Below are 18,922 nucleotides of genomic sequence, written 5' to 3'. Positions count from 1 at the left end.
TCAATTTGATCCCTCTCCAAATTGAAACCAAATTTATTTTTTATATTAAAATTTACATTTTTTATTGAATATTTTTATATAATATATTAAAATTCACATCATTATAACTTTGATATAAAAATTAAATTTGGTCACATCGATAGGAACTAACAAAATTGGTTAATTTTAAACAAAAATGGGACTAACAAAATTAACAAATATAAGGACCAAATTGAATATAGAACATTGATTTTGACACGTGACACGCGACTGGATTAGCACATGAACATTTAAAAAAAAAATTCAAAGAAATCACAAAGTAACACGTGACCGTTGCTCTTCATGAAATACAAAACCAAATTTAGAAAACCAAATTTAGGATTTATTTGATAAAATGTGACAATAATTGGACAAAAACTATTTTAACCTTGATTAATAGTTTGAGGCATCCGGCCTGTGCTAATATTTAAGCATCATTTTGTCCGATTTGAGGAGATGAGGTAACAATGGCTGTCTTACCTTGGTGCAGTCGCTGCGCACAATCGGTGGTTGTCTCTGTTGCCACCATTCTTGTGCTATTTCACCAAACTTGCAGTGCCAAGCATCGCACCTCCTGTCCATCTTCTTCGTGCGGCGAAATTCGCGACATAAGATATCCATTCCGACTGAAAAACGACCCTCGCGGTTGCGGCCTTCCCGGGTACGAATTTGAGTGCGTGAATAACAGAACACTGTTTACTCTGTTTTCAGGGAAATACTTTGTGGAGGAAATCAATTACGATAGGTATCAAATCCGGCTGATTGATCCGGGCGTTGTGAAGGACACTTCTTGCTCTTTTCCTCGCTATTTCTTGTGCACACGAAATTTCAGTGGATTTGATTATGATCCGCTGGCTATGTCTGGGGAGAAGTATGTGTTTGGGGAGGAGTATAAGTATAAGCCTGCAAAAGTAGTGTTTCTGAACTGCAGTAATGGAGTGAGTGATGATCCTCGATATGTGGAAGTGAAAGCCGACGGTTGTGATTCCGGGGGCCATATCTACGCCGTTCTGGTTGGCGGGGTTACCGCTGAGGGGTTTCCGGCGGTATTTACAGGGATGGACGTGAAGGTCGGGTGCAGATTGAAGGTTGCTACCTTCGCAAACTGGACACATGACAGGAAGGACTCCTGTGCTGTTATCCTCAAATCTCTTGAAGAAGGGTTTTGGTTGACTTGGTTACGACTTGCTTGTTGGGATCAGTGTGGAAAGGGTATGTCTTGCGCCTTCAATCAAACCACACAACAACTTCAATGCACCGATTGTGATATGTTCCACTTCTATATCCGGAATTGCGGTGAGAGTTGTTCTTCTACCTATGCCTCGTCCTTCCTAATCTTATCGTGTTCATTTCATCATTATTTATTTTAAAATTTCTAATTTTTATAAAATGGACAAAATTTAGAAATATAAATTTCAATAAATTGTGTTTTGATTAAAAACAATTATGTTTCAAAACATCATTGCGATAACGTGGTGAAGGTGTTCAGACTTTCCTTTCTTATATTTAAAAAAAATATATATTGTGAAATATAACTTCATTTTAAAAAAAAAAATAGAAAACAGATTTTTTTAATGCAATCTGTTTATAAACAATCTAGGTTCTAAAACACTATTTATTTATTTCTAGTAATTGTTTTAAAATTTACTAATTTTTGTTTTCAAAAATTTACCTGAAGGTAGAAAAACCTATAGGGTTGGTGTTAAGATTTAACTTTTTTATATTCTTAAAATTAAAAAAATTATATTGCTAAACAAAACCTCAGTTTAGAAAAATAGAAAGCAAAATTATATTTTTGAACTTTTTTTTTATTATGAATGTTCTAAAACACGGCTTATTTATTTCTTGTAAATTTTTTAAGATGTACTAATTTCCTAAAACATGGCCAATGCTGAAAATCATAGATAAAATTATATTAATTTCGAGATAAGCTTTCAAGTCGTTTGTACATAATTAAATATTAAATTAAATGATAATACTGCTTCTAAAAGTTATTTTATATGTAAATAATATAATATTTTAATTTACATGTTTATCTTTATATAAATATTTTCTTTTTATTATTTTAGGAAATTTATCACGAATTGAAGGATACCTTAAAGGTACGCGCACTAAACCATATGTCATCATTAACTTCTATCGAAACTATTTTCTCCATCCATAGTATTGTATTTATTTCTTAAAATTAAGTTTTAGGTAAAATTATAATTTTGGTTCCTTTACTCTTTTTATCAATGATTTTTTTTTCTTTCATTTTAATAACACTCCATTTAATTAATCCCTAATTAAAGAAAATATCATACAGATAATATAAGAGACAAAGTCCTGGAGTATAAATACTACTCCTTACAGTATCCAAGGCACTTAAAATGAAGTATTAAGGCACACCACGATGTCATAGACTAAACCAGATACAAGTTACACAGTACTTAAATAAACATCCAAAGAGCGAGCAAGATATTACATGGGCCATAGCCCTAAAGAATACTCAGACAAAACAGGATCTGATCCAAGATGATCTAGGCAGCGGAATCTCCATCACCCTGACGACCACGGGGAGTTCTTGCATCTGCTCACATCAATAAATTGATGATCATCTCAAAAAGAGACATAACAATCAAACAAGCAAAGGGTAAGCTAGAGCAGAAAATGATTTATCATACAGTTACATATAATTTCATAGTCTAAGATGCATATGTCAACCAATCATGTTATGACTTGCAAACAATACACTAGGACTCAAGACACGACTCATCTGGATACATATAATTAGTCGAATTCAGTGGATGTTTGCACTTATGATGGCCTTTACTGCTCTACCGAGCTAATTGTTCTAGTGTTTCATACCCCACACACAAGGTTAGCCCTTAAAGTATTCCAGGCCTCCTGCTACTCTCACCACTTGAGTCAGTACGCTCTACGTGAGACTAACTGACGCTTTAGAGTGTCAGGATGCAATCCTTACCTTAAATCCTTACTAAATTATATAAATGAGGCACCACCATGAACTCCCACTAACAAGGGTCATGGAATTACGTCCTAATCAACTGAGGCACCACCATGAGATCTCACCTAGAGATTCATGGAATTACGCCCTAACCCATAAGGCACCACCACGAAACTATCGTGGAATTACGTCCTAACCATACCAACATGTTCCATTAAACAATATAACATTCATGGTCATACCAATTCCATGTCACTTTGATAACCAACCATCCCATACATGTCTCATGCCAAAATCATACCAAAACTCATGAATCCAGCCCATAATATCAGAGATCTCATACATTTTCACATACCTCATACTTTAATTAGAGAAAACCAATCAATCATACCATCAATAACAAGCATGTGAGAAAATAGTACAATCTATGTCAGGTCTCGCTCAAGTAGGAGCCCTCGCTCAGGCGAGAGGAGTGCTCTCGCTCAAGCTGCAAGCTTTCGCTTAGGCGAGACTGCGAACAAGGCTCATGGGGGTTTTGCGAACCCTTGCGTAAGCGAGGCCATCTCGCCTGAGCGAGATGGTGTTTCGCTCAAAACTCAGTTTTTCCGCTTGAGCGAGTGTTCGAGCAAAAACCCCTGGGTGAGTTTCTGTTACTCTCACCTGGGCAAGACGAGCTCGCTTGGGCGAAAATAGCAGTTCTCTCCCACTGTTCTACGCCTTCAAAACTAGAAACAACCAAGCACTTCCATACAGATCATTCACACACGAATACAATCACTTTCCAAATTATTTTAAGCATGAAACAGATGGAAACAAACCACATACTTCAAAACATGAAAAGGATCTAGCTTCCCTTACCTGAAAAGAGCTAGCCTAACGATTCTGACACTTAAGCGAGTGAGCACGACAGTTTTGAGAATGGGTTTGGGAGTTGGAAAATGGTGAAAACATATTCCAATTGGGTTACCATGGTGAACCCTAGCTAGAATCACAGAAATCAAACTAAAGGAGAAGAATATGGACTGAAAATAACTTACATGAGTGTGGAAGAATGGGTTGAACTCACTTGAACTCGAATGAACTACAAATCCTAGCAAAGGAGTGTGGTTGTGCTAAGAGAGGGAGGCTGCTTTTCTGAAAGTGAGGGGAATGAGGGTGTTAGGACAGTTTAAGGTCTTTGGCTTCCTATGGACCAGCCCTAGGTCCAACTGGTTTGGAGCAACCTTTAAATATTATGGCAAAAAATATAAGTGGATCTTACAAGTAAACTTTAAAAAGTAATTTTCAACCAATTCTTAATTCTGTATATTTATTTTTTATTTTTTATTTTGATCCAAATGAACTCCACCTCAGTGTTAAAAGGTAACAACCCGAAAATAATTTATCGATTAAAAAATATGAAAATTGAAAATAAGTTTTTCACAACCAAGGAACTAAAATCATAGGAAAAAATATCGATGGATAAAAGAGATGAAAATTATAATTCAAACTAATTTGTATTTTCTGTAATTTAAATGAATTATATTGGAGTTCCCATAAAAGAGAAATTTTATAAATTAATATACATGTGTAACATCCCAAATTTGCACTACTAATCAAAGTTTTATACACTTCCTTAAGGCTTTTACGCAAACTTGCTACTGTCCAAATATCTTCACCGATATCTTTCTGTACTTATGTATAATATATGATCATAATAAATATTAAAAAAAAAAAAAATAAAATAAATTAGTGTAAATATAATAAACCATATTATACATTATCTTATAAAAGACAATCATTATTACAACCATTCAAACATATTAAACATGAATCAAATGTCTGCACCACACAAATAATAGTAAATGTATTAAAGAATAAATGCTAAAAATTAAGAAATAGTAGATGCATACAAATATATTTGCCTCTGACCATAAAAGTATTAAATTTAAAATGAAATAACAAATGATGAAAATAATTAATAGCAGAAATAATGGACATAAAAGAAAATCTCAAAGTTAGGTATATAAAAGTGCATACAATATTTAAAACAAAAATATAATGAAAAAAAATGAGCGCATAAATCAAAAGAAAACAGAAAAAAGAAAATTTAGTATATTTGTGTGTAAGGAAAGATAAACAAATATCCAGTTTTAAAACAGCTACACAAATAAATAAATAAATAAACAAATAAACAAATTGTTCTCTTAGATTTTTTTTAAACTACCTATGAGTGTATAGCAATGAAGAATGTCAAACTAATAAATGGCTAAAACTTACGCCTCAATGCAAACTTTTGTTCCTTTATCTTTATCTGTCTCACTCTTTTGGTTTTTACACTCCAACTTATTTTCTCCTTTTTCCTCTTCTTTTTCTCTTTTCTCTATGCCTCCTTTTCTATGTTTTTTATTTAGTTCAAAAAGAGGGGTTGAATATTTTTCGTCATGATAGTGTGCTTATACACACATATCGTGATACAAATGTAGTTCTAACCTCAATAAACAATATAAAGAAGAAATTAAACATGATGACAACATATTATAAAAAACAAATCATAATATAAATATGGGGATAACGGGTACGAACAATATAAAGAAGAAATTGAACATGATGACAACATATTGTAAAAAGATATTTATAAGTAACGGGTATGAATATTTTTAATACCCACATGTTAACAAGGCAGGTATATGTATCATAGTATCCATACTCGTGCATACCCGTACCCGCTATACTCTAATTTAAATTTTAAAAATAAAATAATGATTAAAATATTAACATATTGATTTTGAATGAGTTGTTTTTTTATCAATTAGTTTAAAAAAAAATCATTTCTTTGTAAACTATTATTCGATACTATTTAAATGAGTTATTTGAACTTTCTTTAAAATTTATGAATGTTATGTATTGTATTTTATTTGAATTTACGATTAAAATATGTTTTTAAATATTTATTTTTATTTTTTTTGTAAATACTTGCGGGTACTCGTGGATATCCGTGGATATTAAAAAATTATGCCGATACCAGCATAATGGATACCCGACGTATATGGATACGGGTACGGGCTAGATATTTATCTAGCGAGTAGGATACGGGAGAGTTACTACCCGTACCCTACCCACCCCGTTAACATCCTTAATCAAATCATATTAGACTAATTGATTTTAATTATTATTAGGAATGTTGCTTTAATTTATTAGAATCATACCTTCTCCTAATTTCAAAATATTTGTTGATAGTCTCAAAACATTTTTTGATAACGATATGGACAATATTGTGAGGGGTGCAAATAGCAAATAGTGGGGTGACGATTAGGAATGTCAACGGGGCGGGTAGGGTACGGGTAGTAGCTCTCCTGTACCCTACTCGCTGGATAAATATTCGCCTCGTGCTCATACCCATATCTGTGTGGGTATTCGTTATGCGGGTACCTGTATATTTTTTTAATATCCACGAATATTCACGAGTACCCGCGGGTATTTACAAAAAAAATATTTAATATTTAATAACAAATTTTAACCATAAATTCAAATAAAAATAAAATGCAGAACATTTATAAATTTCAAACAAAGTGAAAACAACCCATTTAAATAGTGTTGAATGACAATTTATAAATGAATGGAGATTTTTTAAAACCAATTGATAAAAAATAATCCATTCAAAATCAATGTGTTAATGATTTAATAAGTTTTGATTTAAATGAGAGTATACCAGGTATGGGTATCCACGGGTATGAATACTATGATATCCATACTCGCTCCGTTAACAAGCGGGTATAAAAAGTACTTGTACCCGTTATCTGCGGATATCCATTTTTAATATCCATTTTCCATTCGTTACTGGTTTTATCCGCGGATACCCCACATGTACAAATTTTTTTAACATTCCTAGGGACGATACGTTTAAAAAACCCTTAGCGTCGTGAGGAAAGGTTTGATAATTAAAAACAAATTGAGTTCTCCTTTATTTTTTTTTCTCTTTCCTCTATTTTCTCAGTTTTTTATTATTTATTATTTTTTCATTTTTATTTTTTTATATGTATTTTTTTATTATTTTTGTACTAAAATTAAAGTTTAAGTTTGCAAATCTCTACAGAAAACTTATTTTACCCTTTTTACCTACCACTAATTAAAAACATTTTTAATTTTTTAAATAAATGTGTTTACCTCAACGAAAAAATTAGTCTTGACATAAATCACAAGACAAAAATGAGTTAAAGTTGAACATTTGAATCACAAGTCCAACACAAAGCTATATTAACCTACTGTCAATGACTCAAAATATACCAAAATATAAAAATCACTCTAAAAGTAACTTACTAACACATTTTTATAAAAACTAGGATTTTTTCACAAAAATTTGAAAATGAATTAAAATCAAAGAATAAGAATAAAAGAACATGAAATTAAATATCAGAACCATGTCAAAATCAACACTTAACACACATACACACTTAAGACTTTGCACTCTTTGACAAACATACAGAAAACAAAAACTCAAAGCAACATCACATAATTTACATTGAACCATTATCTCACTACTTAGTTGTAACTGTTATGCCCAATAAGTACTATCCAAGGCCTCAAAAACTCTAAATTGGAGATAAACATCTCAAAAAAATTTCATCTAGTGAGTGATTTACTCATAATGATCAAGGCCTATTAGAGTTTTTTTTTTTTTTTTTTTTTCAAAAGCTCGTGCGACTGGTCTCAGATCGTCTAATGAGTAAGGCCTTCGAGCTCTTTAATATCTTAAATTTTGTTTTTTGGCTTGTGATTGGTTGAGTCACCAAGTGAGTTTACATAATCTCAAAGAAACATAACTGATATATCAAAGTGTCAATTTGGCTATCTGGACACTATATTCTTAGTTTTAAAAAAATAATTTGGTCTAAATTATGCCTCAAATAGAGAAGATTCATTAAAAAGATATATTTAGATCAATCAAATAAATTACTCATTCGTATTGACAAATCAAAATCAAGTTATTAATAATCCAACCACAAATTGAGTCACCAAAGTCATATCAACAAGTTAATTTCACATCGTACAAAAATAGATCATATAATTTCTATCATCAGATTATTCAATCAAACATTTTTAAAATAAATTACTAGTTCCCTTACATGAAATAACTTTAGGCAAAGTTAAATTCTACTACTACTCAAGTAATAGAGCTATATTCAGAACTAGAGACTTGGAACAAAGTTTCTAAACCTAACAAAAATTTAGTATTGATATAACAAGTTTAAAAGAGCATTTCTCTCAATTGACCTAAGATTGATAACAAAAATCATATAAAAGTAAGAGAAAAAGGAAACCATAGAGTAAACATAAACTTAGTTAGGATTTATAACCAAACAACAATATCCTAGATTGCTTACCTATTACGAGATGTCATTAGATTTTTAAATAGACGAGATATTGAGAGGAAAAGTTAGAAAGAAGAGGTAATTTTTTTATTTTATTTGATAGATAGAGAATGAAATATATGATGTGTGCGTGGGGTTACAACATTGTTTGAACAAGTTAGGTATCACACTTTATAGGTTTTATAATAAAATATTTTATTATTATTATTATTATTATTATTATTATTATCCGTAAACGTGTTTACATTACATTATTTTATTCAATTTGATTATATACACAGTTAATTACAAATAGATGAATTATCCCTTAACACTACTTTTTAACTTTTTAACCAATTACTTTTTTTACCACCATTATAATTTGATTATGATATTTTTAATGCTCATAAAAACATCGATTACAAATTAAAACATGAGTATAAAGTTGTTATTATACAGAATTCAGCATTTAACGTAATTTATAAACCATACATGTATTTATATATAATTAAACGAATTAGTATTAATTGAGGTTTTTTCTTGTCTTATATAAGTTAAAAAATTAATTTAATTTAATAATTAATTAATAAATTATATTATCACAGGTTAATTTTTCAATTTTATTTATTTTTTATTTATCTTATTCTCATTCTCGCAGGGTTTGGTTTTCATTTGGTAAACATTTTATAATTACTTATGGAACGTGAGTTACACGTCTTTTCACTTATATTTTATTATAATAAAAAAATAAAATTATAATTATAAAAATATAAATAATTTTTACAATTCTATTTTAGAGAATTTTTATTTAAATATGGGTAAATTTATTTTATTATAGATATTTATTTTAATTTAAAACAATTATTAAAATTAAAAAAATAGTTAAATTGAAAGAATGGTTAAATTTTAAAAGATGACTTAAAGGATAAAATTGGTAAAATGATTTTTTTTAAAAGAAATTATTACATATTAAAGAGTAAAATTAAAAAAAAAGTTGTATACAATATGTTTTATACAATGGTATAAATTAAAAAAATAATGTTCATTACTTTACTTTCATTTGAATGTGTTGTAACTTTAAATAAAAATGTCAATAAATATTCCAATAAGTTCATGAAATACAACACTATTATTACATGAAGATATTATTAAAAGATAAAAAAAAATGGGTGGATCACATAAAATTCGTGATAAAACTACACTATACATATACATATAGGTAAATAATCCTATTTTGAAAAAAAAAACTGAAAAATATAAAATAAAATAAATCGATGAAATCTACTTATATTCCATATGAATTTTATAAATTTATCATTAGCCAACTCTAACACTTTCAATAAAAAACCTCAAAAACTTATTAGTGCTTTGTAAAGTTGTAACATCCTATTTAATAAATAAAGTTAATTAAATGAAACATCACATAGAATATAATATAAAGAGCAATACCATGGAGTATAAGTGTCACTCCTTATAATTATCCAAAATACTCGGAGAAAACTAAGGCACACTATGATCCCATTAACAAAACAGAAGAACAAGAATACGTGTTTGACAATTATCCAAAATACATGCTTATAAAGCAAGATAGTACATAGGCCACAATGCCTTAAAGAGTACTCGTAGCAGGGAATCCAACCCAAGATTAGCTACACTGCGGAGTTTTCATCACCCTGATGACCACTAGGGGTTTCCACATCTACTCACATCAATAAATTAATGATCATTACAAAAAGGAAAAACCACACACAAGAAGACAACACAAACAAGAAGGGTAAGCTAGAGTATAAATCAGTTCAACATCTTATGGAACATGGACACTTAAAACAAATCATATGCATGCAACAAGATAAGCAAACAATCATGTGATAGCAAACAAGCAAGACTCTAAGACTCAAATATTCGGATACATATAATCGGTCGGATTCACTAGATGCTTGCACTTGTGGTGGCCTCTCTACTCTGCAAAGCCATTGCTAATGGGTTTCACCCTACCATGCACAAGGTTAGCCTGACTAGGGCCTCCTACTACTCGCACCACTTGAGTCAGTACGCTCTACGAGAGACTAACTGACTCTTTAGAGTTTCAAGATGCAATCCTTACTTGAATCCTTACCTAATTATATAAGCTGAGGCACCACCATGAAACCTTACTAAGAGGTTTGTGGAATTACGTCCATTACATGAGGCATCACCATGAGATCTCACCAAGAGATTCTTGGAATTACGTCCTTTACATGAGGCATCACCATGAGATCTCACCAAGAGATTCCATTATGTCCTTTACATTAGGCCCCACCATGAGATCTCACCAAGAGATTCATGGAATTACGTCCAACCCATAACATAGCCATGTCTCACCAACCAATCATAGATTTATCATGCATACCAATCTCATACCAATATTCAACTAACCAACCAACAAATTCATGTTTTCCATTTCATACTCAATATAGCAAAATCTCATTCCCATTTAATCTCATACAATATACATGGCATCATACATCAGGCTTCTATGGTAAAACACTTTATCAGACGGGCAAGCAACCACATCAGAGAACCAATCAGAACTAGAGCACAAAACCTGCCTTAGTCTCGCTCAAGCTAGAAGTCCTCGCTTAGGCGAGAGAGGTTCTCTCGGTCATGCGAGCCCTTCTTGCTTAGGCGAGAGCTCGACCAGTGGAATAATGGCTTCTACGATTTCTCGCTCAAGTGAGACCTCCTCGCCTGAGCGAGATTACTCCTCGCTTAAAACGAAGGCTCATCGCCTGAGCGACAATTCGGGCAGAAATCCTGGGTGAGCTTCTGGTAGTCTCGCCTAAGCGAGGTATGCTCGCTTAGGCGAGAATATCAGTTCTTACCACTGTTCACGTGTGCAACAACCAGGCATTTGCAAACCACATCAAATTTATCATTATTCCAGGCAACCACAATAGCACACAAGCATCATACATACAAAACAAAGCTAAAAATAGGCAAATATGAAGGAACACGAAAACCTTAGCTTCCCTTACTTGGAAAATGCTAGCAAAAGACACTGACACCTAAGCAAATGAGCACTACAGCTCTAGGAGCAAATTCGTGAGCTGGAAATAATTGCACAAATTGAATACAAGGTTATCAAAATGAACCTTTGTTGGAACCATGGAAATAAAACCAGAGAGGTCGAGAATCAACTTATGTGGGATAGAAATGGGGTTTAGCTAGCTTGAAAAGGAACGGAGGCCAAACCCTAATAGAGCGTTGTTGTAGTTCTAAGAGAGGATAGGAACAACTTCTGAAAAGTGACATAATGAGAGGGTTCAGGCTGGTTTAGGGGTTTTGGAACCCTATGAGCTAACATTAGGCCCAATTGATTAGGGTAGGCCCTTAAATATTAGGGCAGACCCTTAAATATTAGGGCATAAAATAAGTGGACCTTACAAAAGTCTTTTTACTTTGAATGATTTAATATTAACTTTCTTTCTATGTTGTCTATATTAAATATTATATATTTATTATCATATTATATTATATTATATATATATATATATATTATATCAAATAAAATATAGAATATAAAATTAAATGGTTGACACTTTTTGGAGAAAATATAATATTATTGTTACTGGTCAACAATTTCTTTATAAAATATATTCAATTAAATATTTAAAATATTTAAATAACGCATTATTTTTGTGGAATATTTGTATCTCCAAAGTTTTTAATATTAAGCATTTTTTGTCTTGATGTTATGCATATTTTTTTTTTATTATTTATGAAGTGTTTTTTTTTTTTGTAGTGTTTTTTCTTAATATTATAGAAGGTAATAGAAGTTATTTATTTCTCCCTTTAATAATTTACTCAATATAATAAGTTAGTTGATTTTTTTTTTCATTATAACCAACTTATTTCTCTCTATATGTTTTAGGGTCATACACTTCAAATTTTGACTAAACTTAACTTCACAGGATTTTTCCAGAGAATAAAAATGACCAGACGTTCATTACCGGTCGAGAATGATTTGGGAGAAGTTATAGGTCAAGATATTCTACCAATATTCATAATAGCTAGATATTTATTTATATTTTCACTTTTGTTAGTGCTAATCATCTATAAATGGCGAAGAAGACATTTTTCAATGTATGAAAACATTGAAAATTTTTTGTTAGAAAACAACATAAATCCCATTAGATATGAGTATCGAGCGGTGAAGAAAATGACTAAAGATTTCAAAGTGAAGTTAGGAGAAGGAGGTTTTGGTTGTGTGTACAAAGGAAAGCTTCGAAGTGGGTTAGATGTTGCTGTAAAGATGTTGAGCAAATCCAAAGATAATGGACAAGAATTTGTAAATGAAGTAGCTACCATTGGAAGAATACATCATGTGAATGTAGTAAGTCTTATTGGATATTGTGTGGAAGGAAAAAAAACGTGGTTTAATTTTTGAATACATGTCTAAGGGGTCATTGGATCAATATATTTTCTCTAAAGAAGGAAGTGTTCCTCTAAGTTATGAAAAGATATATGAAATATCTCTTGGGATTGCTCATGGGATATTATATCTACATCGAGGTTGTGATGTGCAAATTTTACATTTCGTTATCAAGCCTCATAATATTCTTTTAGATGATAACTTTATTCCAAAGGTTTCAGATTTTGGACTTGCAAAGTTGTATCCTACAAAAGATGGATCCATTATTTTGACTGCAATAAGAGGAACATTGGGTTACATGGCTCCAGAATTATTCTACAAAAATGTAGGTGGAGTTTCTTATAAAGCTGATGTCTATAGTTTTGGAATGCTTTTGATGGAAATAACAAGTAGGAGGAAAAACTCAAATCCTCTTGCACAACATTCAAGTCAACATTATTTTCCTTTTTGGATTCATGATCAATTTAAAGAAGAAAAAAATATTGACATGAAAGATGCTTCAGAAATGGATAATATTCTCATGAAAAAAATGTTCATAGTTGCACTTTGGTGTATACAATTCAAACCAAGTGACCGTCCATCAATGAACAAGGTTGTAGAGATGCTTGAAGCAAAAGTTGAAACTCTTGAAATTCCTCCAAAACCTTCATTTTATCTTCATGAAATATTAGAGCATGGTGGTGCAATCTACTCTGATGAAACACCATGGAGTGATTCAATTAGTTCTAATGTGAATGTCGATACAAATATGCCTAATAAGTAATTTTTGGAATAGTTGATTTTGTAGAAGTTAATTATTACAATGGAAAGTGTGTAATTTAAAATTAAAGCTTATGCCTTATATATTGCTAGTTTATATTATGTGCGTGATTGTCTATAACTTTTTATTAGTGTCGATGTGCTTTTCTATATTTTTAGTTTTAATTTATACTCTTATCTTTAAAAATTAAATTTAATATTTCAAAGCTTTTGAAGAGATTTTAAAGAATAATTTTCTAGACAATTTAAAATTAATTTTGTTAATAATTTAAATATAGGGTTAAATATGTTTGGTCTCTTCAATTTAAGTGGAAATTAGAATTAGTTCCTCATTAAAAATTAAGACCAATTTAGTCTCTCGACTTTACCAATGCATAAATTTAGTCATTTTAACCAAAATTTGTTAAGTTTATTTGATTTTTAGAATGCATTTCATGATAATATTTGAGTTGTTTACACAATTTGACACATTTCTAAAGACAAGAAACTAATTCCAATTTTTATTGAAAGTTAAGAAACATAAAACATATTTAACCCTTTAAACATATTAGTTATTAAAAATTATCAAGAAACAATACACTTATTTATTAAATAAATTTCTTACATATAATAAAATATTAATATAAACACATTTTTCATTATTTAGGGATAAGGTTCTCATGGGATATGTACGAGGAAAGATGCATGAGAAAGGGGAAAAACATGAAATGACGTGCAAAGAGAAGGTGGAAGGTTGGTGTGGCCTACTATGTAGTGAAAGGGGGTGGGTGGGTGGGTCTAGAAGATGAGATTGGTGAGTTATGGTGATAAATATGATGTTGACTACAACAAAAATACTAAAACTTGATCATATTATCATTTTAAACAAGTGTTGAAATTTTTGTTTCTAAAGCTCTAATGTAATATTGATCGATCATTAAATATGCAAGGTGATTATTTTTCTTCTAATTTATCAAAATAGATAAACTTTTGAAAAACTATAAGAATGAGGAAGTTATGGTTTATGGTTAGAATTTACTTACTTTTTTTTCTATGTTCTGTCGTCTCACTACATTCCACTCCATAGTAAAAAATAATTATTTAATTATAGAAAATAAATTAAATTAATTCTAGGAGAACGATTCTATACCTAATTACAAGATATTAATTAGAATAATTATAGGAAAATAATTCCTATTGTATCACACCCCATAGTCGAAGCAGGAGGTTCAAAGACACTTAGACTAGTTTGAAAATCATTAAAAGGACAATCTCAATATGTTTTGTAAGTTGATGCTACACAAGATTTCCGGATAGATAAATGACACTAACATTATAGAACTACATCAAAGTAGCTTGAGCGAGAGGAAAATAAAGTTCTAGGAGAAGATTGCAGAGTCAACATGTTTCAGAAACAACATTGACAAAACCTCTATATTCAGCCTATGCATTTGAGCGAGAGAGTATGTTGACGCTTTGTAAATGTAAGGCCCTCTTTTTTCAGCCCCAATCTTTAAGGGTTGCCCCAAATCTAATGGGCCTAAGAGCTGGCCCAAAGGAGAAACCAAACCTTAAGTCTGCTCTAACACACTCATTCTACTCAATTTCAGAAACAACCCCTTTCCTTTAGAGCTACAGCCGTCTCTCTCTCTCCCTCTCTCTGATAGGGTTTGGTACCACCTTGGTCAAGCAAGTTCAAACCAGTTCATTTCTTCTCCACATAAGTGTTTCCTCATCCGTGCTTGCATTTTCTGCTACTGTTGCTCTGGGTAACTTATGTCCCTACTGTTCGTGTAATTTTTCCAGCTCCTTAAGCTGTTCCTTGAGCTGTCGTGCCCCACTGTTTAGAGTCGAGGTCTTGTTCAAGCCATTTCCAGGTAAGGGAAGCTAGGGTTCTTCATACATCATTGTATATTGGTTGCTTTACGCCTGTTGTAAGACCCGTGGAAATTAATTAACTAAATATTTAATTAATTAATAAATGCGTGTAGAAAGCGCCTTTATGGCATTAATTATTGTTTAGGGTGACGTGAAAAAGTACTAGCTCAAGTGGTTGAGAGTACTTGGTTTGTATGAAAGGACTTGGGTTCGAGTCCTATGTATGATGTTGATTTGTGTATATCATTAAATGTGAATTGGCATAGTGGTGGTGGCTGTTGCATTGTGAGTGGAAGGTCATGGGTTCAAACCTTGTTGGGCATAAAGAAGGCTTTATTTTTGCTAATTCTAGCTTAGAGTGGAGTTGAAAGGGCAAAGGTAAAAATCAGAGGGAGGAGTAGCCAAAGGGTTGAAAAACCTTAGTGAATAATGAATAAGAAATTAAAAACATAATTAAACCCATTTTTTTCGTTTACCCTTTAAACCCTTAATTAAGACACCTCCAAAAGGCCATTCTAAGGGAAAAGAAGGGTTTTGGCAGTGCTGGGAATTTGCTTTTAAGGGGAGCACGAGTTTGAGAGGGTGAATTGAGTTTTGGGGGTGCAAGGGTTGAAGCAAGAAGGGATTTTGAATCAAGGGGGTCCTGTCTTCACAATTGTTGAGCACTCATTCTAGGTTAGGGGTGTTGAGTTATGTGCATTTTTATCTGGTTGTATTCCTGCGTTTTATTCTCAATTGGGATTTTATATGTTGTGCTTTTTGCTATAAAGTATACTGCAATTGAGAATTTGGAAGAGAATATGGGTGCCAAGTCTTTTGGGTATGAAATAAGCAATGTGATGAGGGTTTCAGGTACTGTTTATTGAATCATGGTTATTTTATGCGGTTTGGGAATTTAAACTTGTGTAAAATGTGTTTTTAGAGTTCGAGATCCCCATGCTTAAGTGCCTGTGCCAACTTCAGAAATCCAATTTGTTGGGGAAGCTTTAGGCACATTTATTGCTTGGCCTAAAGCATTGATCATGCCATACTTTAGCCCACAAAAGGTATTATGACATCATGTTTTTAGTAGTTCAATCTTACAATTTATAAAACTTTTAACGTCACACCTTTCTAAATCTTTATTTCAGTCCACTCGTCCTGAAAAACAGCCGGTCTGACGTCCACGTGTTATACGTGAAGATGATGAAATGGCAAAAGCAGAAGATGATCCTCTAGAAAAGCTGCTTCTAAAATTACACAAGTTGAAAATAGGACCAGTAGAGCTAGAGTGGGAGTTAAAAGTATTTGGCCTCCATTGTCATGTCCCATTAAACCTGAATGATACACTAGAGATCATTACAGGAGACAAGATGTTAAATATTTTAGTCATACAACTATGGTGCATGTAAGATTTTTTTTTATTGTATTTCATATTTAAAACAAGGAATTGGTACCTTTTAATATTATACCTAACTGTCTTCTTGTAGGTACATGGACAAAGTCATTGTGGACCAAGGTCGATCTTCCGTCTATGGATTCATTGAACCTCACATAATTCAACCTTCGGGAAACTCACCTGACCACATCAAACTTTATTTGCAAACATGGATGGTTGAGTCAAATAGAGAGATCTACTTTGCACCATACATTGATTCGTAAGTGTTTTTGCTAATAATATTTTGTGAAGTATTATTAATTATTTTGGCTAAGTACTTGTGATTGATGGTAGGTATCATTGGCAACTTTGTCTCATCATTCCAAGACAATGCCTAGTTGTATGGTTTTGTTCATGCCATAGGAAGATTCCACCAGCTTTTAAAAACATGTTACAAGAGTAAGTATTATTTTTTTTTCAATCCTAACCTATGTATCTACTTAGTTATAAAAACTTACATATGTTTTATGTTTCCAAAATTTCATTAGAATTGTGGGTAAGCCTAGAGGCCAACAACTTAAAGTCATATATCCAAAGGTTAGAACTCATTCATTTTAAAGTTATTAATTTCTGTATGTCAACTTATGACTTTGATGTGTTTATTTTATTTGTAATGTTCGGTGTAACAAGCAAGAAGATTCATGGAAATGGGAATATTATGTCATGTCTTGGATAAGAACAATCATTCGAGCTGCAATTAAAGATGAATGGATAGAGGTAATTATATATATCTTTCACATATTATAAATCATATCAAACTTTAAAGAATGATATTCATACATAATGAAATTGTATTACTTTTTCAGCGATTCAAGAATCCATCACCTCTGCCAGATGACATTATCCACACACTAAGACAGGAATGGGCAGCATATCTATTGGAGAGATGGAGTTGATACCACATGAATTAGAACTCCTTTCAAAAACTTTATTGTACAAGAATTTCATGTTGAAACTTTTAGTTTGTTGTTATTTATATTAGTTTAGAATATATGTTGAAACTTAAGTTCTATTATATATAACTGTAACTCCAGAATTGTGCTAAAAGTATAATGAAATTGTTCTAGAAATTTTTTGATTTTCAGGTATATGGATGTTGTAAAAACAATCAAATTTTTTTAAAAAAAATGGAGCAGTTTGACGTTTGGTGTGCCATGACAAACGTTATTTAACGTCTGACCGTACCAAGGCCACGTTATTTAACGTCTGACGGGCTCTGATAGACGTTAAATTGCTCAAGTTTTTCCCTCATTTCAGTGCAAAAATTGACGTCTACTGTTATTGGCCCCAATGTTGGATAATGTCGGACTCTTAAAGGACCGACGTCAAGTGACGTCTACTATTTTTCTGATGTTATTTTGACGTCACCCGGTACGACGTCGGTGTTTGGGCAAACGTCAAAGGTCGGAAATGTCGGACGTTAAAAGGCTTTTTTGTGTTAGTGATTAACATAATCATTTCATTATCAACTACTCGACTATAGGAAAAATTTTCAGAACATTCAAGATTAGTGTACCTAACATCAACGTTCGATACATCAAGAAAAATAATTCATTTCCAAACATTACTAGTTTCAAAGACCTGGTGAAAAAAGTATTTAAGAAGTATGGATAATTTCTGCCAAATAGAGAGGAAAAAAATGGAATTAGAAGAGTGGAACGTTCCATACCCTCATAAAGTTCAATTAGGTTGAAATAAACAGTTGCATCATTCTCTCCCTTTCTCGTTTCACTCACTTTCCCTATATCATTCATCGCCTTTTCTGACCTATGCTTTCTGCGAGGAGAAACCCTTTTAATTCTCTACCTCCGCGATCCCTTGTATCTATCTTTGCTCCTTCTTCATCTTTTACTCATATCCTTCCTTGCTAGAAATCCTAGGCTTGGAAGATGTGACGGATGGCTTTGACAAATTTGAAGATAAAGGAGGAGGAGGAGGCAAGGGCAGAGTCGGGTTTGGGAATGTCGTTGTTGGATGCAGAAGAGGAAAAGTCGAAACCTTGTTTCAATCTTGCAGCACCCTTTCACCTTTAGAAACCTTTGTCGATTCTTCACAAACCCAAACATCACGCCTTCTCCTCTTTCTTTTAGAATGGGATATTGAGATATTCCTCACTTTTCAATTGCAAAATTCGCCACTACAGGTTTAGTGGTCGCAACTTCTTGAAAAACAAGTTATTGTAC

General features: G+C 32.0%; 2 protein-coding genes across 3 annotated transcripts; both read left to right on the top strand.

Annotated features, from left to right (window-relative positions):
- Positions 1–421: 421 nt before the first annotated feature.
- Positions 422–14,207, top strand: LOC114195325 (LEAF RUST 10 DISEASE-RESISTANCE LOCUS RECEPTOR-LIKE PROTEIN KINASE-like 2.1). 2 transcript variants are annotated; one of them, XM_085665793.1, is made up of 3 exons: positions 422–1,314; positions 2,088–2,120; positions 14,112–14,207. In XM_085665793.1, the coding sequence occupies exons 1-3, from the start codon at positions 486–488 to the stop codon at positions 14,174–14,176; spliced, it is 927 nt and encodes a 308-aa protein (XP_085521919.1). In that variant the 5' UTR covers positions 422–485; the 3' UTR covers positions 14,177–14,207. The 2 variants fall into 2 exon arrangements, with proteins under 2 accessions (XP_085521919.1, XP_027941545.2); XM_028085744.2 differs by lacking the exon at positions 14,112–14,207 and adding an exon at positions 12,246–13,532.
- Positions 14,208–14,624: 417 nt separating this feature from the next.
- Positions 14,625–17,774, top strand: LOC146884360 (uncharacterized). The gene is made up of 7 exons (XM_085665274.1): positions 14,625–16,368; positions 16,453–16,709; positions 16,792–16,959; positions 17,034–17,138; positions 17,228–17,276; positions 17,370–17,456; positions 17,546–17,774. The coding sequence occupies exons 2-7, from the start codon at positions 16,513–16,515 to the stop codon at positions 17,633–17,635; spliced, it is 696 nt and encodes a 231-aa protein (XP_085521400.1). The 5' UTR covers positions 14,625–16,368; positions 16,453–16,512; the 3' UTR covers positions 17,636–17,774.
- The last annotated feature ends 1,148 nt before the right edge of the window (positions 17,775–18,922 follow it).

The sequence above is a fragment of the Vigna unguiculata genome, chromosome 8 (genome assembly GCF_037176805.1).
Source record: "Vigna unguiculata cultivar grain cowpea cultivar isolate G323 ecotype 2 chromosome 8, ASM3717680v1, whole genome shotgun sequence".
Lineage (NCBI taxonomy): Eukaryota > Viridiplantae > Streptophyta > Magnoliopsida > Fabales > Fabaceae > Vigna > Vigna unguiculata.
Note: the sequence above shows the minus strand (reverse complement) of the source record. Positions and strands in the feature narration are given on the sequence as shown.